This window comes from Arvicola amphibius, chromosome 4 (genome assembly GCF_903992535.2).
Source record: "Arvicola amphibius chromosome 4, mArvAmp1.2, whole genome shotgun sequence".
NCBI lineage: Eukaryota > Metazoa > Chordata > Mammalia > Rodentia > Cricetidae > Arvicola > Arvicola amphibius.
In genome coordinates this window covers 5,535,595-5,560,750 of record NC_052050.1, presented here as the reverse complement: position 1 = coordinate 5,560,750, position 25,156 = coordinate 5,535,595, and the positions used below count along the sequence as shown (strand labels likewise).

The window sequence follows — 25,156 nt, the reverse complement described above, 5'->3', positions numbered from 1 at the left end:
CAGTACTTCTGTTTCTGCGTGCTAGGTCTGGGTATGTGCCTGTGACGGCAGGTGACTGAAGAGGTCAGAAGATGGCACTGGACCCCTGGAGCTTGTGTTCTATGTGTTGTGATCACCTGGAGTGAATCCTCTGCAAGAGCACCTGCTCTTAACAGCAGATCCATCTCTTCAGCCTCGGAATTTTTATTTTGCTGCAGTGCTAGAGATGAACCCAGGGCTTTACACATTCTAGGAAAGTGTAATAAAATTAACTTAGTTTTTAATCTTAAAATTTCATTTATTTAAAAGAATTTGGGTAGCGGTAGTTGTTTTTGAGTAGCCATGTAGCCCAAGGTTGCCTGGAATTCGCAATGTAATTAACCTGTCTTTGGTTCTTAATCCTTGGATTTCAGTCTTGAGTGCTGGGGTTGCTGGTGTGTGCCGCCATCCCAGGTTTAAGTTTTGTTGGTGGCAGTTCTGTGTGTTGCTTGTGAGATGGGACCTAGCTGTGTGGCCCTGGCTGCCCTAGCCCTTACAAACCATGTAGTCTAGGGTGGCCTTGAACTTCCCATTCTCCTTCTCAGTCTCTCAGCTAAACTTTTTGTGGCTAAATCTACATGTCCCCCGTGGTCTGGTGTGTGTGTGTGTGTGTGTGTGCACTCCTATGTGCACGAGGACACATGGAGGCCAAAGGCTGATGTCAGGTGTCCAGGATGACTAGCTACCCAGTTCTAGCGGCCCCACCTGTCTGCCTCTTCTCTGGATTACAGGCATTCACTGCTGTGCCCGATTTTATGTGGATGAGAAAATCCAAACCCAGGTCCTCAAGCTTGTGCAGCAAATACTTTCCCAACTGGATCTCCTTCCCCCTTACTCCTAACACCCCACTCTTTTGTGTTGTTTATTGCTTGAGTATTGTGTAATCCATATTCAACTGAAAAACCATGTACACTTTATTCTGGGTTTGCAATGCTTTACTCGGCTTGTTTGTTGGGTTTTTGGTTTTTTGAGACAAGGTCTCTGTGTGTAGCTCTGGCTGTCCAGGAACTGACAATGTAGACTAGGCTGACCTTGAACCCACAGAGTTCTACTTGCTTCTGCCTCCTGAGTGCTAGGATTAAAATCAGGTACTGATGTGCCTGCTGATTTGGTTTTAATAGTTAACTAATTATTGCATCTGGAATCTATTTCCTAAGGATTAAATTGATAAAATGGGACTACAGAAATGGTTCAGCAAGTAAAGGTGATTGTCACTAAGCCTGGTGACAATTTGAATTTGTTTGTTTGGTTTTTTTTTTTTTTTTTTTTTGTTTTTTTTGTACTAGGTTTTTTTTTTGGTTTTTCGAGACAGGGTTTTCCTGTAGTTTCTAGAGTCTGTCCTGGAACTAGCTCTTGTAGACCAGGCTGGCCTCGAACTCAGAGATCCGCCTGCCTCTGCCTCCCGAGTGCTGGGATTAAAGGCGTGCGCCACCACTGCCCGGCTGATGACTTGAATTTGATCTCGGAGACCCACAGGATAGGAGAGAATCAATTCCCACAAGTTTCCTCCACCATATACTTATTCCTCTCTCTCCTTCTTCCTCTCTCTCTCCATCTCACACACACATTAAATAAATATATAAATAAATGTTACTTGAAATGCTAGAATGACTTCCTCCCTTATAATTAACTAACCAATTTTCCCTATAATTTCTCCTACCACTGGGTTAGTCAAGGCAAGGCAACACAAGTAGTAGTTTCGTGGGTGGGGCTTATATAGTGCTAGGGACCGTCCCAAGGCCTTGCATATGCTAGACTAACGTTCTATACCTGAGCCATACTCCCACCCATTCTCGACTGTTTTACATCCTCACAGCTTCCAGGTTTACTTTGACAGTCTCTTTACACCACGACACTAAGGCCAATCATCTGCTTGGCTTGCAAGCTCTGATGCCAGAAAAAAAGGATGAAGAAAGGCAGCCACTTTCTTCAAGCATTCAAGTAAGGATAGTAAATTTGATTCAAATCCAAAACACTCATTCCTGTTTCTGCTTGGGGGAGCCCCAGAGTTGAATCCCACTGGAGTGAACTCCACAGATTGCTTTAGGACTCCAAGTTCCTGAAGGAGAAAAGGAGCTTTTGGGAACCAGACTGCAGCAGTAGGAAGTTGTCTAAGATTTATTTATTTTTATTTTATGTATATGAGTGTTTGTCTGCGTGTTTGTGCACCATGGGTATGCTTGGTATCTTTGGAGATCAGAAAAGGGTGTCTGGTCCCCTAGAACTGGAATTACAGACAGCCGTGATGGTGCTGGGAATTGAACCCAGGTCCTCTGCAAGAGCAGCCAATGATCTTAACTGTAGAGTCATTTCTCCAGGCCCAGTGTTAGTGTATTAGTATGTTTTCCTACAACATGATCCCAGCCAGTCTTAAAAAAAAAATTCCTCCAGCACACTCAGGTTTAATTTTTGGATGTAACGCCAGAACAAAGCTATGTGTGCTAGCTCCACCTGTAACCCCCATGCTTGGGAGGAAGAAAGAAGCAGGTAGATCACTGGGAGCTTGAAACCTTCTGAAGCCCTACATAGCAAGTTCCAAGCCAGCCACGGTCACAGAGCTAAACCCTGTCTCAAAAACAAAACCCACAGGAAAAATATCAGGGACACAAGAGAGAGTATCTGTTTCTGAAAGGCCATGAGACCAAGCCCAGCTTACTGAATGCTCTTCAGAGTCTGATGTCTGGGATGAGATGATAGGGTTAAAGCTGGTTGGAGACAAAGGGCCCAATTTTTTCCTCATAGCTCGGATCTGAAGCAGTGCCCGGAAGGCTGTGAAGAGGAAAGAAAACATCAGGACATCCTGTTTCAGGATTAAGGATGAGCAGAGCCCAGACAGAAACTATGCTCCCTTCAGTGTCCGTTCATCTGCTGCGCCCAGCAAGTGCTCTGGCGTTCCGTGTCCCCCTTTCCAGCCCTCACTGTCGTGCTCCTCCAGGACTCACGCAGCCGGCAGATGGGACAGTTGTTGGCCTGGTAGCGCAGGGTGTCTGCACAGGTGTTACAGAGGCAGAGGTGACGGCAGGGCAGGATCAAAGTGTCTCGGACATCTGAGAGACACACCACGCACTCCGCACTGTTATCGCTCACTTCGTCCTCAGCCACCTGGCCAGAAGGAGAGACCCGGCTAGTGACACAGAGACTTCCACCCCCAGCTGACTTACAAGGAAGCTCGGCTGAAGAGCAGACACATACTCAGAACAGGATCTATACTGACACTGAACTTTAGTTTATGTAGTGATTTTTTAAATTAGTTTTTATTTTATGGTATGTGTATATATGTGCTTTGCCTTTTGCATGCCTTGTGCTTGCAGATGCCAGAAGAGGGCACCAGACCCCCTGGAGCTAGAGTTACAGACAGTTGTGAACTGCCACAGGGTGCTGGGAACTGAACTTGGGTCAACTGAAGAGGAGTCAATTCTCTTAACTGCTGAGCCCTCTCTCCAGCCCTGGGCAGGGCTTTTGACACTTGGCTCCCCCTGCCTCTAGGAACTGCTTGCCTGAAGCTGAGAGACTGGACTAACCCTCTGAGCTCATTCTTCCTCTGAAGGTCTGAACAGAAGGGCCTAGGAGAACACAGAGATGAAGGTGAAGGGAAAATGCAAGACCCTCCTGGGAGGCAGAGCTCAGCTGAGCTCAGAGCAGAAAGGCAGATCCAAAGCAGCCTATCTTGCTCATTTCTACAGTGGCATCACTGATAACCTAAAATGAGAATCTCCTAGGAACCGGCTGGCACACTAGACCTCAGCAGAGCACAGATTTTCACTTTGCCTCCAAGGAAGAACAAATCCCAAATTTTTAACAAAACTCACCTTAGAATCTTGTGTGTTATACTTGTTTTCAATCCCGTAGATCTCCTGAAGGAGGTAGCTGACTCCATCTACCTGAATAGCAAACGGCAAAGTCCAAGAACAGCTTACTACTGCGAGACAAGAGTAGAAGCCTTTCCCCATGAGCCACCATGAAAAAACTCAAGGGCCTACATAGACAAGGGACATTTTTATTTACTTATGTTTGCATTTGAGAGGGGAAAGAAAATCAGATGCTTAGTTCACCCACCATTATATCCAACAAGGAACATAACATTTTACAAACTGACAGCACATGTATTGCAGCTCACTACTCCAGATAGTTACAAACGGCATAGACTTAAAAGGGGATGGAAGGGTGTATGTCAGAGTGTAAGCGTTCATCATGTAAGAAAATTCCAGCTCTAATAGTGGTATAGATGGCTGAAATGTGGCTCAGCTGGTGGAGCATTTGCCTAGAATGCACAACGTCCTAACAACACATAAACTGGGTGTGGTAGTGTGTGTCTGTAATCCCAGCAATGGAGAGCAGGGGTCAGAGGATCAGAAGCTCAGTGTCACCCTCAGCTCCATGGGGCCAATCAGGGATACATCAAACTAAACAAAAAGGAAGAAAAAATAATGGGCAAGGAAAAAGAGGAAAGGGAGAAAGGGAAGACATAGACAGGTGTGGTGGTACATGCCTGTAGTCCTCACACTTAGGAAGCTAAAACAGAAGGACTGTCATGAATTTGAGGCCAGCCTGGACTACACAGCAGTATCAGGTCAGACCCCACCTCAAAAAGATAAAGAGTCAGGTAGTGGTGGTGGTGCATGCCTTTAATCTCAGCACCCAGGAGGCAGAGGCAGGCAGATCTCTGTGAGTTCGAGGCCAGCCTGATCTACAGAGTGAGTTCCAGGACAACCAGGACTGCTACATTGAGAAACCCTGTCTTGACAGGGAGATGCAGGACCTCTGGACCTGGGAAGAGACACTAATAGTGAATACCCATAAAACCACACTCATCTCTTTTTCTATTTTATAATAGATTATTTTTATTTTATGTGTTTGTATGTGTACTTGAGTGCACACATATGCACCATCTATGTGCAGGTGCTAATGGAGGCGCAAAGACAGGATCTGATTCCCTGGAGCTGCAGTTACAGGCAGGTGCAAGTCACCTGATGTGGGTGCTGGGAACTGAAGCAGGCCCTTGGAGAGCAGCCAGTAATCTTACCTGGGCTAGCTCTCCAGTCCAGCCCTCCCACTTCTCTTCCAATCTTTATTTATTTATTATTATTATTATTATTATTATTATTATTATTATTATTATTATTATTATTATTATATGTATGTGAGTCTGGGTCCAGCATGCCGTAGAGGACAATGTAGAGGTTCAGTGGAAAGCTTTTAGGAATCGGCTCTCTCCTTTCCACCACAGGTTCAGAAGTCAAACTCTGGTCACCAGACTTCTATGGCGAGAGCCTTTACTTAACTGAGCCATTTTAAAAACTTAATTATCTGTGTCCAGTCCTACTCTATGAGACTACGCCTTACTAGTGCCAAAGGTGGCTTTCCCTTTCTCTTTAGAATTCCACTCCTATATTCTACCTCACCTCTGCTCCTGCAGACCTAGCCTAGTTCTGATCTCCTACCCAACTCTCAATGTTGACAGTCTGTTGCTAAGACAAACCTAGAAACAGGTGTAGTAGGAGGCTACTTGTTCATTTGGGCGCCAAGTCGTTGTAAGAGGCTGCTTGTTTGTTCCCGGCTCAGCCCCAAAATAATCGCACAGAAACCATATTACTTGCTATACTGTTTGGCCAATAGCTTAAGCGTATTTCTGGCTAACTCATATGTTAAATTAACACATCTCCATTAATCTGTGTATAGCCATGAGGCTGTAGCTTACCAGGTAAAGTTCTAGCATCTGTCTCTGGCAGGGCTACATGGCTTCTCCTGGCTCCACCTTCTTTCTCCCAGCATTCAGTTTAGTTTTCCCTGCCTAGCTCTACTCTGCCCTATCACAGGCCAACGTAGCTTCTTTATTCATTAACCAATAAAAGCAACACATATATAGAAGGACCTTCTACATCAAACAGGAAAATATATAAAACATTTTTCTGTAGAAACTGTAGCCTTTTAAATTGCCAGGTCTTCACCATGAGGCAACTCACCAGGGCTGGGCCTATGCAGGTAGAACCTGCACTGGGGACCTGTGGCTTTTTCTGCCTCTCTTTAAACTTGTTTTAGCATAGCAATTGCATTGAAAGGGCACAAATCAACTAATTTATACTAAGGAATTATTAATTATTATCAATTCCATTAAGAGGGGCAAGGACTTAACCTTAAAAAAGTGAATACTTTAGGATCTTGGATATCTACCATCCTTCTGTAGGGACCTTCCTTTGTCGACAACAGAGGCAAGCTTGCCTCCCACCTTTCTCTGCTACCCTCCCTCCACCATGCTATTCCCCACTTGTTTTCTGAAGGCCTCTCTGTGGTCTTAGCTACTCTGGAGCTCTCTATGTAGACCAGGCTGGCCTTAAACTCACAAGATCCTCTTGCCTTTGCCTTTCAAGTGCTGGAATTAAAGGCATGGGCCAGAACACCCAGCTTGATCACCCACTTTTTTCAAACCATTGATGAAGGAGTGTTTCTATTTATCTGCTGTTTTATTGGTTAATTAATAAAGAAACTGCTTGGCCTGATAGGTTAGAACATAGGTGGGTGGAGTAGACAGAACAGGATGCTGGGAGTGAGGCAGATGCCTCGGGCAATTGCCCTGCCTCTCATCCCTGGGACAGATGCCATGAAGCCAGCCACCAGGTCAGACATGCTGAATCTTTCCTGGTAAGCGACCACCTTGTGGTGCTACACAGATTACTAAATATGGGTTAAAGCAAGAGAGAGTTAGCCAGTAAGAGGCTGAAACTAATGGGCCAGGCAGTGTTTAAATGAGTATAGTTTGTGTGTTGTTATTTTGGGGCATAAGCTAGCCAGGCAGCCGGGAGCCTGGCGGGATGAAAAGCAGGCCTGCCTGCAGCTCCTCACTACAAACCATTCTTTTTTTCTTTTGTTGAGACACAGTCTTACTCTGTAGCTCAGGTTGGCTTAGAACTTACTGTAGTTGAGGTTGGCCTAGAACTCCAGGCAATTTTTTAGCCTCTGTCTCCCTAGTGCTGAAAATAAAGGCATAAGCCACCACCTATGTCTCCTACCCTCTTTGTCAATGCCACTGGCTACACTTGTCCCCTAACTTCCATGGCATCTGTTCCTACTGTTGCAAAAGTACAAACTATTGGCAAATGGTGGGGCTCAGCCTCCCAACAGGCATGTGCAATCCTGTTGGTCATTAAGAGGGCAGATGTCCAGTAAGCTGCATTTCAGAAAAGAAACGCTAGGATAATTTATGCTGAGGGCTCTAATTGGCTCTGAATTAGACCCAATACTTTATCCTTTTGTTTGAAATGTTTCTCATCATGACATTTTAAGTAAAAAGAATTCTCCTTCACACTAATGTCAGGAGACAAATCTTATTCTTTCACTTCTCAAGATAACTGTACCCTAGGAGGCACCAACAATTTCAAAACAATAAAGGCACTAAAAGTCAGTGTTCCTTTCAGGCCACCCACATAGTTCCTAACAGACAAAAGTGCTCCTGTCCCAAAATCGTCTTCTCTGAATGAGAGAAAGGAGGAAAGAAAGAAAGAAAGAAAGAAAGAAAGAAAGAAGGAAGGAAAAAAGAGGGGGAAGGAAACAAGAGTATGTAGTTTTAAAAGTAAAAAGAAAATCATGAAAAAAGAAAATGAGAGGACATGTTTCTAAGAGCTTCTGGCCTTCAAATACTCACCACTTGCTTCTGCTTGAGGGGCTTAACACAGAAGGTCCCGTCCGTGTGCTGGAATTAAAGCATGATGTTACAACCAGCAGAGAGGGCGACTTTCTTATTCCCACTGGAGTGTGGTAGTTTGAATGTAATAGGCACCCATAATCTCTTAGGGAGCGGTACTATTAGGAGGTGTGGTCTTGTTGGGGGAAGTCACTGTGGTGTAGGCTTTGAGGTTTCCCATGCTCAGGATTCTGCCCTGTGTCTCAGTTGACTTCCTGCTGCCTGCAAGATGTGGGACTCTCAGCTACTCCTCCAGCACCACATCTGCCTGCACACTGCCATGGCCCACCATGATGACAATGGACTGAATGTCTGAACTGTAAGCGAGCCACCTCAATTAAATGTTTTTCCTCATAAGGGTGGCCTGCAGTCATGGTGCCTTTTCACAGCAATAAAAATCCTAACTAAATCATTGGGCACTCGCAGAGAGAAGCAACAGATTTGGAATATGGCAAGAGTGGAGTAGTGATCAGCTAGATCCACTCACTGGATGAAGAGGACACTGAAGATCATGGCAGTGGGGGTGATAGAGCTAAAACTTCCTGAGCACAGTCCCAATGGAGCACTCTTTCAGCAGAGGGGCCTCATGAGAAAGAAGAGCAAAAAATACCATGAAGTTACCTACCTTCTCAAAGGTGCCCAGAAGCACATGGCAGTGGCCAAAATACTCTGAAAGAAACAGGCACGTGTTTGAAAAAGGCCAAACAACACACCGCTAGCCCTCTCCCACATTCTTGTTTCTCTAGAACCCACAGTTTGGTAGACCAATGGTGCTGGGTTACCAGAAAAGGCATATTATAGATACCATTATAAACCCCACTTCTCGGGCTGGAGAGGTGGCTCAGCAGTTAAGAGCACTGGCTGTTCTTCCAAAGGCCCTCAGTTCAATTCCCAACAACCACATGGTGGCTCACAACCATCTATAATGAGATCTGGTGCCCTCTTCTGGCCTGTAGGCACACATGCAGACAGAACACTGAATACATAAAGAATGCCTCACATAAAGAATGTGAGACCCACAGCTTCTGCTGGGATGGTATCACAAGAGGGAGTGGGCGCAGCAGAGAAGTCCCCTACCATCTCCTTCATCCACCACAGCATGCACCACCAGAGGGTAAACTTCCCGGTCCAGATCAAAGCCGAGCTGCAGGAAAGACAAGGAAAACACAGAAGACGCCACATAGTTGGATGCTCATGGGTCCATTAGAAGGGGGTACTTCTCAGAAGCACTGCCCTCAGCTCTGCAACCCGTCCATCAAACCTGCAGCTGCCCACATCTGCTTAACTGACAGCCATCTAGTTCCTAGAATAAAGGTCCCTAACCTTTTGGCAGCTCTTTTAAGCTTTCTCACAGTACTCTCAGCTAACAGGCTACTTAGGGGTAGAAAAATGAACAAGAACAGGTATTTTTTTTTATTTTCTATTTTTGTTTTTGTTTTGTTTTGGTTTAGTTTGATTTGGTTTTTCGAGACAGGGTAACTTTGGAGCCTGTCCTGGAACTAGCTCTTGTAGACCAGGCTGGGCTCGACCTTACAGAGATCCGCCTACCTCTGCCTCCCCAGTGCTGGGATTAAAGGCATGTGCCACCTAGTGTATATTCTTAATGTGAACTAAGCAGACCTTTAAAAGGCATGCATGAAGGGGCCACCAGACTCAACAATGAAGCATGGCATTCCAGCATCTGGACAGAGTTCCTGCGGTTGGCATGGGCCTTAGGTAAGTGCCTGGGCCCTTCTGAAGTGATGGCGGACCCTGAGCTGAGGTAACTTACCTCCTCTTCTGCCCATTCTGAGGGGTCCACAGTGTGGGAGGGCAGGCAGAACTGCTGGCACACCCCTCGCTTGTAGTGCACGGTCTCCGACTGCAGGCTGCTGTCCTTTGGAATGTAGCTATGGGTGAAGTGGGAGGCAGAGCTAAAGTTAGAACTCAGTCCAGAAGCCTAACAGTTCCCACGATCTCACGCCTGTTCTCAATTTCCAACAGCACTAACTCAGAAGGACCTTCTTCTGGGGCTGGAGAGATGGCTCAGAGGTCTCAGAGGTTAAGAGCCTGCTCTTCCAAAGGTCCTGAGTTCAATTCCCAGCAACCACATGGTGGCTCACAACCATCTGTAAAGGGGTCTGGTGCCCTCTTCTGGCCTGCAGGCATACACACAGACAGAATATTGTTTACATAATAAAATAAATATTTTTTTTAAAAAAGAAGAAAGACCTTCTTCTTTTTGCTCTAACCTGAACTATTACTGGGCTCATATATTTAACCCATACATTCACAGGGAAGAGAGCTAAAATAAAGAGTAAAGATTGGAAAAGAAAATTAAACTCAAGGTTCAGACCCTGCCTGCTGTAAAGAATGTTTTCCTTCCTAGGTGGGCATGAAGGTCAGGAAGCAAGCAGCTTACCTGCTGTGCTAGCTTACCTGGCAATGCCATTTTGGAATTCTTCAGTGGCCTGATAGTAGATGGTGATGGCTACCCGGGCATCTGTGTCAAAGGTGAACTCGACATTGTAGTGGACCTTAGCTTTGCCCACCTCTTCCCCATGGCTCTTTACTTCCTCAGCACATCTAGGAAATCACAATCCCCCCATAAATACAATCCCCCCATAAACACAATTCCCCCCACAAACACAATCCTCCCATAAATACAATCCCCCCACAAACACAATTCCCCCCACAAACACAATCACCCCATCAACACAATCCCCCCACAAACACAATCTCCACACAATCACAATCTCCCCAAACACAATCTCCCCATAATCACAATCCCCCCCACAAACACATTCCCCCCACAATCACAATCCTCCTACAATCACAATCCCCCCATAATCACAATCCTCCCTTTGGAGGAAGTGGATCAGGATTTTGTTGTTGTTGTTCTGTTTATTTTTCAAGGCAGGGATTCTCTGTGTAGCCCTGGCTGGCCTGAGATCTGCCTGCCTCTGTATCCTGAGTGCTGGGACTAAAGGTGTATGCTACCATTGCCCATCAGGGATCAGAATTTTAAGACTTACTCTTCGGGCTGGAGAGATGGCTCAGCAGTTAAAAGCACTGGCTGCTCTTTCAGAAGGCCCAGGTTTGATTCCCAGCAACCCAGACGGCAGTTTACACTTGTCTGTAACTCCAACTCCAGGGGATATGGCACCCTCACACAGGCATACATTCAGGCAAAAAGCCAAAATAAATAAATAAGAATATTCTTGGTGGCTGGAAGGTGGTGGTGCATATCTTTTTAATCCTAGCACTCAGGGAGCTGAGGCAGGCAGATTTCGATGCCTGCCTGGACTACAGAGCAAGTTCCAGGACAGCAAAGGCTACACAGAGAAACCCTACCTAGAAAACAAAACAAACAAACCATCCCTACTTTTCTTTAACCCCCTAAAACAACATTGCATACCTGGTTGTTTGGAATGACACGTTTGTATTTTTGCTGTAGCTATCACTGTGCTGTCTGTGGGACATTTAGACTATTCACCAGGTCCTGCTGTCCTGTGTGAGCGCATGTGCCACTCACTTTATCACTTTTCTCTTTAGTGAAGATCACTAATCACGTGCCTGAGCTCCCACAGGCTGTTGGAGACCAGCAGGCCCCTCCCTTCCTCTCCTCTTCTACACTGCAAGTGCGGCATTAGCCCCTTGTCTCAACAGCACGCCCCATTGCTGAGTCTTGTTTTTATTGTTTTTATCTGCTCCCTCCCTTTCTCCCCTCTCCCCTTCCACCCTCTCCAGTGACACCATACTCTGAATTTACTCCGGAGACCTTGTCTTTTCCTCCATCCTATGTAGATCCATGTGTATCTCTCTTAGGGTCCTCTTCACTGTCTAGGTTCTCTGGGGTTGTGGACTGTAGGAAGTCATTTATGAGTGAGTACATATTATATTTGTCTTTCTGGGTCTGGGTTACCTCACTCACTATGATTTTTTTCTAGATCTTTTTCTTTAAAAATATTTACTTATTTATTAAGTATACACTATTGTGTCTGTGTGTATGTCTGAAGACCAGTAGGGGGCACTAGATCTCACTACAGACGGTTGTGAGCCACCATGTGGTTGCTGGGAATTGAACTCAGGACCTTTGGAAGAACAGGCAATGCTCTTAACCTCTGAGCCATCTCTCCAGCCCTAGATCTTTTTCTTAAGGTTCTTCTTTTTTTCTTTCTTTCTTTTTTTTTCCCAAGAAGGATTTCTCTGTGCAGCTTTGGAGCCTGTCCTGAAACTCACTCTGTAGACCAGGTTGGCCCTAACTTACAGAGATCCACCTGCCTCTGCCTCCCGAGTGCTGGGGTTAAAGGTGTGCGCCACCACCGCCCCTGTTGTTGAGTCTTGACTTGTCAGTCTTTAGGCACCATCTACTGACTTTCTTTTTTTTTTTTTTTTTTTTTTTTTTTTTTTTTTTTTGTTTTTCGAGACAGGGTTTCTCTGTGGCTTTGGAGCCTGTCCTGAAACTAGCTCTTGTAGACCAGGCTGGTCTCGAACTCACAGAGATCCGCCTGCCTCTGCCTCCCGAGTGCTGGGATTAAAGGCGTGCGCCACCACTGCCCGGCTTAGGCACCGTCTACTGACTTTCTACTGCTGACATGGTTTGTCTCCTTCCTCCCTCTGACCCAAACAGAGCTCTGACATCTCCACACTGCAGGGAAGTTACAACCCTATTAGCATAGCACCTAGCTGTGTTGCTATGATTTCATAAAGGCTATTTACAGCTTGACAAAGAGGAAGCTACGGTTGGCCTTCTTTTCCTGTCTAACTCCCCGAAGGGAGGACTCACTGGCCTTTTTAGTCCTTTGGTTTTTTTACATACTTATCCTGAATTTCGACCCAAACTCCCTGATAGCCTACTGCACGCCTACAGACACCCAGATGCATAGGGGTCCACTTAGCTTGTCACCCCCCATAGTGTCCTGCAGCAGAGCCCAGGCTGGCCTCAACACTATTCTGCCTCTACCTCCTGGGTACATGTCACCATGACCAACCTAAAGTAGGACTTTATGTCCTAACTTGAACACCTTACTACTACATAGCTTGTTAGGGTATCTGCAAACTTCACCCCTTCCTTTAATAATAGTTCTTTTCCCTTTGTTTTAGATCCACAGAATACAGATAATATTTAAAATGCCTGGGCAGGTGAACATTCTTTCTGTACAGAACGGTGCCCACGTTTCAAATTACACAAACATGACAAGGCCTTGTCTTAGGGCCTGTGCCTCAGCAGCGCCTGGCAGCTGGCATCCTTTAGACACAGGCAGAAGCTGCTCTTTGACTCCCATAGAGTGTCTGTTGCCCCGTGAGCAGAAGGGCACTTGGGACCTGGTCTGAGCCCTCAGGAACTTACTTGACAAGTCTCAGCGTGTCCTTTCGGATGTTGATCAGACTTCTGAGAGTCTTCACAGGTTCTTGGGGAGGTGGGGCAGCGTAAGGAAACTGTCAAGACACAGAGTGGGAGAAGCAATGTATTTATAGAGACCATAACTGTCTCCAGACTGGAAAGGGGCTCTGGGGTAAATGAAAAGCAGCACTGTGAAGAGAAGCAAGAAGGAGGAGCCGAACTCCTAACTGAGGAGGCATCTCTAACAGACTAAGTCAGCTTGTGCGAGGTCAGTGCTAATAGGAAAACCAGCATTCAATATGGTATCCAAAAAAGCAGGATTTACTTCCATACCCACCCCCCCATATACATGAAGCTCATTTGGGTTAGTGTTCAACTATTGGAGAACTAAATAGAAAAAAAGCCAACTCACTACTGAAATTCTAAATAACAAAGGACTTACTGTGGCCAAGTTAACCACAGAAAGCTTTCTTTCCATTTGACCTCAGATGACAGGAAGAACCTACAAGTTTTTTTCCTTCAGGGAGGACACACAGTATCCTAAGAATTTATGGAGTGAGAATAAAAGAGTAGCCCATCAAGTGTGCAGGGCAGAGGCTTGCAAACACCAAAGGACAAATCCCTCAGATGAACACACAAGGCAGTGTAAACAGGAGACTAGAGGCATGCAGGTTGGTGGAGGCTGGGCTGGCTTCATTATTTGCACACATTTTCTTTCCCCATCTGAACCTTCTGATGTAGAGTTCTGAGACAGTGATAAAGGGGAACAGAAGACTTTCACTGGGGATGACAAAATGTTCTCAGTACTCTTGTTCTTCAGGAAATACAGTTCAAGGGTCTCTCAACGCACTCCATGACGTAATGTGTTCTGAGAGACTGTCTCTGCTGGGACACACCAAGACAGCTATGAGAAGGCTAGGCGGTGTTATCTACCTACCATCATAGACGCTGACTGTCCCTGATGGAACTTCCATTAGGCTGTGACAATGGGTCACAGGAAGCCTACTGGTCTCAGTAGCTCTGCAGTACATTGTGGGTCTCCAGGCCCCATAACTGTCTCTCCACAGTGCTAGCGTCAGGAAACAGGACGCCACGCTATGCTCTAATCATGCCTTCAGAAATTGACTAAATGTGGCTACTTTTATTGAGAAAACAACTTAAATCAAAATAAAGTACAATTGACTTTCAATGCTGTCAATGGGATTTCTGATAATTCACATATTTGACTATGACACTTAAGAAAACACATTCGCACACCTTTAATCCCAGCACTTGGAAGGCAGAGGCAGATGGATCTCTGTGAGTTCAAGATCAGCATGGTCTACAAAGTGACTTCCAGGATATCAGGGCTACACAGAGAAATACTGTCCTGAAAGACAAAAAAGAAAGAAAGAAAGAAAGAAAGAAAGAAAGAAAGAAAGAAAGAAAGAAAGAAAGAAAGAAAGAAGGAAGGAAGGAAGGAAGGAAGGAAGGAAGGAAGGAAGGAAGGAAGAAAACACGTTCATCAGGGCAGTGGTGGTGCATGCCTTTAATCCCAGCACTCACAGGTAGAAGCAAGCCAATTTCTCTGAGTTTGAGGCCAGCGTGGTCCACACAATGAGTTTCAGGACAGTCAAGGCAACATACTGAGACACTGTCCCCCCAGTCCATGCCCCCCAAAGAAAGAAAAAGAAAAAAAAAACATTCTCAAATGTCTAAAAGTGGAACTACTAGATCACAGAGTACCACAGTTTTAAAACATTTAATTGGATGTGATGGAGCATGCCTATAATACCTACACAGGGAGGTAGAGGCAGAAGAATAAAAAGTGAAGACTGGTGCTTATTTTGATTACTGCTTAAATTTTTATTGTAATTTATGTAGGGTTGGAGGCACAATGCCACAGCACATGTATGTGGAGATCAGAGGACAACTGACAAGACCATGTAGGTCCCAGGGACCTAATTCAGCGTTAGAAGCAGGTGCCTTTCCCTGCTGAGTAATCTCTCTCTGTTTTGTTTTGTTTCTTGAGACAGTGTCTCATATAGCCCAGAATAACCTTAAACTTCTGATTCTCCTATCTCTCAGTCTCTGAAAGTGCTGGGATTATAGGCACGTACCACAAGCAGCTATAAAAGACTTTGTTGATACATAAGCAAATGTGTGTGTGTTTATTTGTGTATGTGTGTATGTGTGTATGTGTATATGTGTGTATGTGTGTATATGAATGTATGAATGTGTATGTAGCATATATGTATGTGTGTATGCGTGTGTATGCATGTGTATGTATGTATTTATGTGTGTATTACTAATGAAAGTTGCTTTTTAATGACAAAGCATTATATGATCAAGCAGAGAGCTTTAAAAACAAAATGCACAAGATCATGCATGATTTTATCACGATATTGAAGTTAACAATGTTTTTGCAGAATGTATTTCTGCCCCTTCTTCACTGTTTCCCAGTGTGTATGATTAGCGGTCTCCTTCTCTTTTATAAGCACATGGCAAACATTGGCACCACATACAGACAGCTGCATACTTTATTTAAACAGTTGGTTTTACTTCTTTGCTGATGTGTGTTGTAGATGCCCTTGTCCCTGCATTCTGCATGCTTGTTTGATTATTTCCTTGGGACAAATTCCTAGGAGTGGAATTACTGGATCAAAGAGTAAGCATATTTTTAAGACTTTAAAAGTCATTTTGCCAGACTGCTCTGTGAAGAGCATAACAGGAGGCTTTAATACAGGGAGACGGAAATTCTAGTCCAGCTCCCATCTGTGGCCCATTTCTTCACCCCCTACTTCCTAGGCTGCCATTTAAAGGAATTTAAAACAATTTTAAGTAAGCTTAAGCAAAAAGTCATTAGGCAGGAAAATCTGACAAAAGCACTAAGTCTATTCTAAGCCAAAATAAATGACTTTGGGATTAACACTTTCCTTCTGGAGTAGCAAAGTTAATCATTTCATTTGTGCAGGTACTGGGTCCTTTTTAAAAACTCTTTTGGAGAAACCCAAAGCCCTGATATAAAGAGCTTTATGGGCCCTTATTTATTTATTTGCTTTTTTTTTTTTGAGACAGTATCTCTCTCTAGGTAGTCCTGTCTGTCCTGGAACAGGCTATGTAGTCCAGGCTGGACTTGAACTTAAAGAGATCTACTTGCCTCTGCCTTCTGAGTGCTGGGATTAAAAGCATGCCCTACCACTGCCTAGTTTTATGTAGTAAATTTTTTTTAATTTTTGGTTTTTGAAGCCAGGGTTTATCTGTGTAACAGCCTTAGCTGTCCTGGAACTAACTCTGTAGACCAGGCTGGCCTCTAACTCACAGAGATCTGTCTGCCTCTGCCTCCCAAGTGCTGGGATTAAAGGAGTGCACCACCACCATCTGGCTCAATCTAACTTTTTAAGCAGAAAACTTGGTAAAAACAAATCCTTGGGGTTGGAGAGATGGCTCATTGGTTAAGAGCACAGGTCGCTCTTCCATCCAGAGGTCCTGAGTTCAATTCCCAACAACCACATAGTGGCTCACAACCACCTGTAATGAGATCTGGTGCCCTCTTCTGGCCTGCTGGCAGAACACTGTATACATAATAAATAAATAAACAAACAGAAAAAAACTCCAAATCCTCCTAGTGGGATCAAATGCGGATAATTTTCAACATAACAAAAAAGAAAATATAAGTAAACATTAAACTGAGTACCTACTATGTGCCATACATCATTTGGAAATATTCTCCTCCCCACTTCTGTGTGTATGTATATGTTCATGTGTGTGCAGGTGCAGATGTGTATGGATGTTTGTGCATGCAGAAGAGGCTAAGGAACAACTTCATCTACTCCTCCCCAGGAGTCATCCACATTTTTTGAGGTAGGGTCTCCCACTGGCCTCATGTTTTCACCTCCCACCACTGAGAGCGTGGTCAAGTGCCACCGTGCCCAGCCTCTTTATGTGTGATCTTGGAGCTGAACTCGGGTTCAGAACTTTACCATCCTTGTTTTACTTTTTTTTAAAATTATGCCAGGCAGTGATGATGCATGCCTTTAATCTCAGCACTTGGGAGCAGAGGGAGGCATAGTTCTGTGAGTTCAAAGTCAGCCTGATCTACAGATCAAATTCCACGATAGCCAGGGATACACAAAGAAACTCTGTCTCAGAAGACAAAAACAATTAAAAAAACTTATGGTAAAATATACATACCTACATAACATGACCTCTACATTTTAACTACTTCCATGCACGCGGTCCAGGGGCATTAATCACATTAACATGTATGTTGTTCAGCCATAGCCACCATCTAGTCCTAGGTCAATATGTGCTGATTTCCTATTCCTAAAATGAGTCACGACTCTTCTCTCACCAGTCTGTGAGCTCCTGGAGAATAGACCAAAACAGAAGAGAAGCTCAAACTCCGCTGCCGACTGAACAAATGAAGAATGTCAATGTTAACACCCCGTTTGGCAGACAAAGAAACAGACCAGGCTAGGTGTGTAACTCAGTGGGAGAACCCTCGACCTGCATGTACAAGGCTTGGATTCATACAAAGAGAAAAAAAAAGAAAAAAGAAGGTTCCAGAGCTAAGGAGCAGTAAGGAGAAACATGATTGGAACTGACGAGCATGTGGGAAACCATTTCAAACAAGCTCCATGCCAGTTCTGGAGGCAGGTCAAATGCTCTAGAACAAACCCTGTGCTTAGACTGCATCAGGAACACATGGAATGGCTTCTCCTCTACATGTTAACAAGAACATGTGAGGTCTCCGCTGAGAACAGTTTTCTTAGAGCACAGGATGTCAAACCTCTGTCTGTGAGATCTAATGGAAACTGCAGAAGATAGTAAAGGACATTTTGGCCATGGCTATGCAGGAAGACATCACCAGCAGCTTGCCCCAAATGCACAAAGATGTGCTACTGATGGACATTTCTAAAGCATGGTGATTCTCCCCTAAGGTTTTTATTTGCTGGCCTCGAACTCAGAGATCCACCTGCCTCTGCCTCCTGAGTCCTGGGATTAAAGGTGTGCGCCACCACCTGGCAACCCCTAGACTGTTTTCAAAGAACAAAGCACTTGCCTATTTGTTCAGCGTTCTCACTACATTTGAGCGCTGAACTTGACAGACAATAGAGGGATGAGTCAAGCAAACTGAATCTAAGAATGACTGAAATCCCAAACACTGTGAACCCAGCACAGGAGCATAATTCAGGTTCAACCAGAGACCTCATTTGTGGACCCAGGGGCCTGCCAATCAAGGCACCACTGCCTGTGTCTGCAAAGCAAGTTTTTCTTTGGCCCTTTACTCTGCTGTTATTTCCTTGTACATGCTTCTTGCATCAAAGTGCCATCTGGTGTCCAAAGATGGAACTGCTATTTTAGGCCCTCATCTGAACAGGTGTGCAGTCGCTGCTTTCGTAAAAATGTAAAAAATCACACACTGCAAATCTTGTTTTCATCATGTTGATTTCAAATATCTTGTTAACCTTACTTAAATATGAATAAAAAATCATTTTGTCATAGAAAATATGGTCACACTACATGTTAGATAAGAACAGAACAGGCTGTGTACAGTGGCATATGCTTCCAATCCCAGCATTTTGGGGGTAGAGGCAGAAGGATCAGAATTCAAGGTCAACCGCAGCTACACAGGAATTCTGAGGTCAAGGTGGGCTCAAAAACAAAATAAAACACAAAACCAGAAACTAATATTTTACTCCATTTGAAAGTACTGAGCAATCCCAGTTGTTCATAAAGGAAGGCTATAATCCATTCATAAAAATAGATAATTCACTCCAATAAAGTTTTCTTTAAGTTTGATTTGTGTGTATATGGAGGAGCCAGAATAAGGTTTAATATCCCCAGGAGCTGGAGTTAGAGGCAGCATGAGCCAGCCAACATCAGTGCTAGGAATCAAACTCTGGTCCAGTGGAAGAGCAGCAAGTAACTCTCAGAGCTGGGCCTTTTCTACAGGCCTAGTAGAAAGTTTTTGCAAGCAGCTCGTGACTTTCTGTGCACTTGGAGGCTGGTCTGCTCGCACAAACACAGTATGAACAGTGTGAGCTGTGCACTGTCCCTGCAGGTCCTCAGAAATCTCAGTGTGCAGTTGTATTTATCTTTCTGACGACCTCACTGACCAGAGGGTTCTGCCCTTCTCCATCATCATTCATAGGAGGGCACTAGAGAGTTGGCTCAGCAGGTAAGCATACTTGTTCTTCTTAAATGCAAAGTGGGTTCCGTTCCCAGCACCCACACTGGTTCTAGTCCCAGGGAATCCAACACGTTCTTCTGACACCCATGGTGCACATTCACACACGCAGACAAAACACACAACAAGATAACAAAAACAAATAAATCTAAAAACATAATAAAAGCATAAATGGTTGAATAAGTTTGTATTCCAGTTAAAACTTAAAGAATTTTAGTTCAGCGCTGGGTGGTAGTGGCACACTCGGGAGGCAGAGGCAGGGAGATCTCTGTGAGTTCAAGGACAGCCTGGTCTACAGAGTGAATTCCAGGACAGTCAGGGCTACACAGAGAAACTCTGTCTTGAAAAAAAAATTCAGTTCAATTCCTAGTGTCTAAAAGAAGAAAAGCAAGACAGTGGTGGCACAAACCTTCAATCCCAGCACTTGGGAGGAGAGGCAGGTGGATCTCCATTAGTCCAGTCTGGTCTACAGAGTGAATTCCAGGGCAGCCAGGGATACACAAAGAAACCTTGTCTAGAAAAACAAAATCAATTAACAGAAAAAGAAAGAAAAAAGAGAATCAACACTTTGAACAACCCTAGAAATAAAGGTATCAAGATTAGGCAGTAAGAGTTGGATGGTGGTGGTTCACGTCTTTAATCTCAGCATATGAGGGAGGCAGAGGCAGGAGTATCTCAGTGAGTTTGAGGCCAGCCTGATCTACAGAGCAAGTAGCAAGACAACCAAGACTACACAAAGAAACCCTGTCTCAAACAAACAAACAAAAAGATGAACCAGCCAGAAAGTATGTGGAGCTTGCCTATGAGCAGGCAGCTGTAAAACAGTGTGGCCCGACCATGCGGTGCTTCCCACACACTGTCTAAAGATCTCGAGGGTTGTTCTCATACAGCTGCTCTGAGGTGGGGACAAGGGGTCTACACACTGATAAACACACCAGCTGATTTCACAGCACACAGGTCAGAGGCCACACTGGAGGAACAAACACTGACATTCTGGGTCGCGTTGTGTTTTGTTGCAGACTAAGATACATTTGTGTGAGACTCTTTTTTTTAGAGTAAATGTTTCCTTACCTAAAAAAGCAAAGAATGTTTATTAGAAAAAGATGTAAGTGTTGTGGAAATAGAGACAATACACAGAGAAGCTGTCCACACCCTGTCCTAAGCATATCACCACAACACACACCTACTTTAGGCCCAGACCTCCTGCTTCAGCTTCCCAAGTGCTGTGAGGTCAGGAGTGCACAGCCAGGGCCAGTTCACATCTGTGCTTTTGGGTTTCTTTTCTTAGTTTAAAATTATTCCATTATTTCTGATGTGTATGTGCTTTTCTGCAAGTATGTGCACCATATGCATGCCTGGGGCCTGCACAGCCACAAGAGGTTTTTGCTTTTTGTTGTTTTTCGAGAGAGGGTTTCTCTGTAGCTTTGGAACCTGTCCTGGCACTTGCTCTGTAGACCAGGCTGGCCTTGAACTCACAGAGATCCACCTGCCTCTGTCTCCTGACTGTTAGGATTAAAAGCATGCACCACCACCACCAGGCACCAGAAGAGGGATTTTTAAAAATGTGTTTTTTGGGTGTTTTGACTGTATGTATGTCTGTGCATAACATGTGTGTCTGGTGCCCACAAAGACCAGAAAGGGCATCAGATCCCCTGGAGTTGGAGTTACAGCTGGTTTCAGCCACCATGTGGGTGCTGAGAGTCAAATCCAAATCCTCTGGAAGAGCAGTCAATGCTCTTAACTACTGAGCCATCTCTCCAGCCCCCAGAAGAAGGCTTTGAACACCCTAAAAAACTGGAGTTACAGACAGTTGTAAGCTGCCAGTAGATGCTGGAAATAGAACCTGTATCCTCTTGTAAGAACCACTAAGCCATCTCTCCATCCCTGAGTTTATTCTTCAATATTTTTGCAAAAATAGGATCATACCATTACACTTTGCCTTTTTTTTCACTTAATGGTGCATATTTCCTACTAGGTCAACTTATTTTATTTTATTTTTTTTAAGACAGTGTTTCCTTATGTAGCTCTGACTAGTCTGGAACTCACTGTGTAGACTAGGCTGGCCTGGAATTCAGAGATCCACCTACCATGTAGCCTCAACTTCAATGTCTGTTTGTTTTTGGGGGTGGGTGTTTTGAGACAGGGTTTCTCTGTGTAGCCCCAGTTGTCCTGGGATTAAATGTGTGCACCCACCATACATACACCTGCTTTTTCATTATTTTTTAAAACTTTGTTTTTTAAGGTGTACTGGTATTTTTGGCTGCATGTACATCTGTGTGAGGGTGTTAGATCCCCCAGAACTGGAGTTACAGACACTTGTGAGCCGCCAGGTAGGTGCTGGGACTTGAACCCTGGCCCTCTAGGAAGAGGTGCTCTTAACCACTGAGCTGCCTCTCCAGTCCCATAATGTTAACATCTTATGGGATAGAAGTTATTAAAGTCAGAAAGCTATTAAATCATCTACAAATCTTCAAATTTCCCGACTTTCCCCACTAATATCCTTCTTAGTCAAGTGTCAATATTATATTCCTCCTCCAAACTTGGTATAATCAACATTTCCGAACATTCAGAAAAGTTTAAGGGATTCTGTAGTGGTAAACAGTGCATCACCTGGAATTGACATTCAAACACACAAGAGTATGCACATTCCTTTAATCCCAGAACCTGGGAGGCAGAAGCAGGCGGATTTCTTTGAGTTTAGGCTAATCTGGTCTACACAGCAAGTTCCAGTATAGACAAAGCTACATACCCTGTCTCAGAAATAAGCAAGCAAATAAGCAAAACCAATATGCAACAGCCCAGGTAGGTAGTATACCCCTGTAATCCCAGCATTGGGAGGTGGAAGAAGGAGGATCAGGACTTCAAGGCTACACAGTAAGTTTAATTAAAACCAACCTGGGCATGGGCAGTGGTGGCACTTGCCTTTAATCTCAGCACTCAGGAGGCTGAGGCTGGCCAATCTCTGTGAGCTATCAATCTCTCAAGAACTAGTTCAAGAACAGGCTCCAAAGCTACAGAGAAACCTTGTCTCCAAAAAAGAAAAAGAAAAAAAAAGGAAGACCAACCTGGGCTATATCAGATCTATCTGGGGAAAAAAGGGCAGCAGTATGTTTGTTAACTGTGCTCTGCCCCTTACAGTATACTATTCTTTGATAAATTAATTAAATAAATATTTAAAATAATAGCCAGTTTTAATTTGATGCCCGATTTTCCTCTGCTTTCTCTACTTCTAATCTCTCAGCTACAGATGCCCCCAAAGCTTCCCAGTGACTACTTTAGGCAGGTGATGCTTTAGACTTTTCCTCCATTGGTTCCAGCAGAGAACAGTTTAGGCTCCACTTGAAAACTGTGATGTGAACATGGACTTGCCTATTTAACCAGACATATCCCTGAGACAGACCATCATGCCTGCTGTAGACCAGACTAACGTGTTCTGTTTCAACTGCAATAAACGCCTTTCTCCCGTACTTTCCGCTAGTCTTCACAGCAGTTCAGGAAGATGTAGTCACAAAACCAAGAAAATGCAAAAACTTCCTTTCCACTCAAAACTACCAGAGTCACAGGACGACTGTGTATACAAAAATGGTGTGTCTGGATTTAGCTACCAAAGAAATTCACCCAAGAAAGCACTCCCTACTCACCCACTTACTACTACTCCACAGGGTATCCCGGCAATAAGCACACAGGATCAATGTCACAGCTATATGACATCGCACCTAATGTTGACTTTTTCCAAAATGTTTAATTAGGCAATTATCCAATTAAGCAATTCTTAGTTAACATTAACAGGTAACAAGAATGTGGAAACAGCCTATCTCAGAGCAAGGCAAACAAAATCACACACATGTTGTATGATGACATCCAGGAGAGATTTCTCTTTTTTCTTAGGGTCTGGGTTTTCACTCAGCACCAGTCTGACTCTATACAGCTCTGTGAACTGATTATGACAAACAGAGCACTGACCCCAGGTCCCTGTGAGAAGACACCTCCCTTCTCGAAAGACTAAAGCACCACCCGGTCGCACCACCACTCCGAAAGCCTGCCCTGTAGAAGACGGGCTGCTTTTACTTACAAAGGCTTCTTGACTAAGGCCAACTAATTTTAGGTGGAGACAAAATGCTGACAGCAGACACAGTCACCTCTTCCTTCCAGTGACTGGTAGATGATGGCTAATGGTCAGGACCACTTCTTTCAGACTGGCTACCTTCCTCCAAATACACTTCCTGATTCTCCTAGTAACACAGCTCACAAACAAAGACCTGCTTTCAAAGAGGCTGTTCTGAAATGCCTGACACAACATGAGGCATATACTCCAAGAGGCAAACGCCAGGGCCATCTGAGATAGGATTTTAAAATACTACATATAAACGCGCGCGTGCCCCCCCCCACTTTTTCCCCAAAGAAACATTTGAAAGTGTTTTCCAGATTTTAAAAACAGAGACATTTGGTTTTGCCCAATTACTAACAAGGGCAGTGAAACCAAAATATTCTTCATCTCTATTTCAAAATCACAAATAATTAAAACCCTAAAACAGTCTTCCAATTGAGAAGCTCCAATTGTCCTTCTGTGTCCCACTGAAATAGTCAACTTTAAAGCTACTGACTTGAGAGCCCAGAAACATTATAAGAGTTATTAGGTCTCCCAAGATCCTGGGAGACAAGATATTCTGGCTGGGCATGATGATGCTCGTCTTTAATTCCAGCACTCAGGAGGCAGAAGCAGACAGATCTCTGTAAGTTGGAGGCTAGCTTGGTCTATAAAATGAGTTTCAGGACAACTAGGGTTATTACACAAAAAAACTGTCTCGAAAAACCAATGCGTGCGCGCGTGCGCGCACGCGCACACGCGCGCACACACGCGCACACACACACACACACACACACACACCTCATCTCTGGCTGCAGAAAAGAGAAGTACCATAAAAACTGAAAACAGTTCTGAAAGCCAGTTATGTGCAGAATCCCAGCTATTGTGGTTGGCCTGTATATCTGGAGATGCAGCCATTGGAAAGAAGCCATTGCTAAATCAGTAACTATGAGACTGTACTTTCTCTAGCTGACCCTGAAATGCAGATCTCCTATTAAGGAAAACAAACGCCACAAAATAGAAAGACAATTGGACAGACAGACAAGGGCCATGTTCTAAATTTAAGCAAGGTGTAAAGCAAAGATAGTACAACAGGTAATTAATTAAGAAGTGATTCATGGGCCAGCAAGATGGCTCTGTGGGCGAAAGCACTTGTTGAAGTTCCATCCCAAGTACCCAAAGAATGGAGAGGGAAAACCAACTTCTGTAAGCTTTCCCCTGCCCTTCATGTGAGTGCTGTAGCATGAGCATCCCCCAATCTCACCACATACACCACAAACACATGTTTAAAAAAAATCCCCAATAAGTAAGTGTAATAAAAATAAGCAATTCATACCACTTATTTTCCAACATCAGTCATATAGCTTAAGTTTATAATTTTCAGCCTGGCCATCTGTACAAATGTTCTTTTATGCTAGGTAAGAATCTGTAAAAACACATAGCTCCAAGCCAGGCGGTGGTGGTGCACCCCTTTAATCCCAGCACTTGGGAGACAAAGGCAGGCAGATCTCTGTGAGTTCAAGTCAGCCTGGTCAACAAGAGTTAATTCCTTGACTGGAGAGATGGTTAGCAGTTAAGAGCACTGACTGCTCTTCCAGAGGACCTGAGTATAATTCCCAGCAACCACATGGTGGCTCACAACCGTCTATGCTGTTCTGTCTGAAGCCCTCTTCTCTCATGCAGGCATACATGAAAATAGAGCGCTCATATGCATAAATAAATAAAACTTCTTGAAAAAAAAGCTAGCTTCAGGACAGCTAGGGTTGTTAAACAGAGAAACTCTGTCTTGAAACAAACAAACAGAACAAATCAAAACAAAAAAAAACCACACAGCTCCATTATTAAACAGAAATCGAAAGTTCAGCAAGAGGATTT

At 44.2% G+C, this 25,156-nt stretch overlaps 1 protein-coding gene across 2 annotated transcripts in view; it reads right to left on the bottom strand.

Moving 5' to 3' along the window:
• Positions 1-25,156, bottom strand: part of Rnf157 (ring finger protein 157) — a 71,620-nt gene that overhangs the window by 16,091 nt on the left and 30,373 nt on the right. For both annotated transcript variants that reach the window (XM_038326941.1, XM_038326942.1), the window contains exons 3-11: positions 13,029-13,117; positions 10,115-10,261; positions 9,468-9,585; positions 8,774-8,840; positions 8,322-8,365; positions 7,658-7,705; positions 3,828-3,899; positions 2,961-3,120; positions 2,675-2,787 (exon numbers count right to left, since the gene is read on the bottom strand). In XM_038326941.1, the coding sequence (XP_038182869.1) occupies positions 2,675-2,787; positions 2,961-3,120; positions 3,828-3,899; positions 7,658-7,705; positions 8,322-8,365; positions 8,774-8,840; positions 9,468-9,585; positions 10,115-10,261; positions 13,029-13,117 (858 nt within the window). The remainder of the gene's footprint in view (positions 1-2,674; positions 2,788-2,960; positions 3,121-3,827; positions 3,900-7,657; positions 7,706-8,321; positions 8,366-8,773; positions 8,841-9,467; positions 9,586-10,114; positions 10,262-13,028; positions 13,118-25,156) is intronic.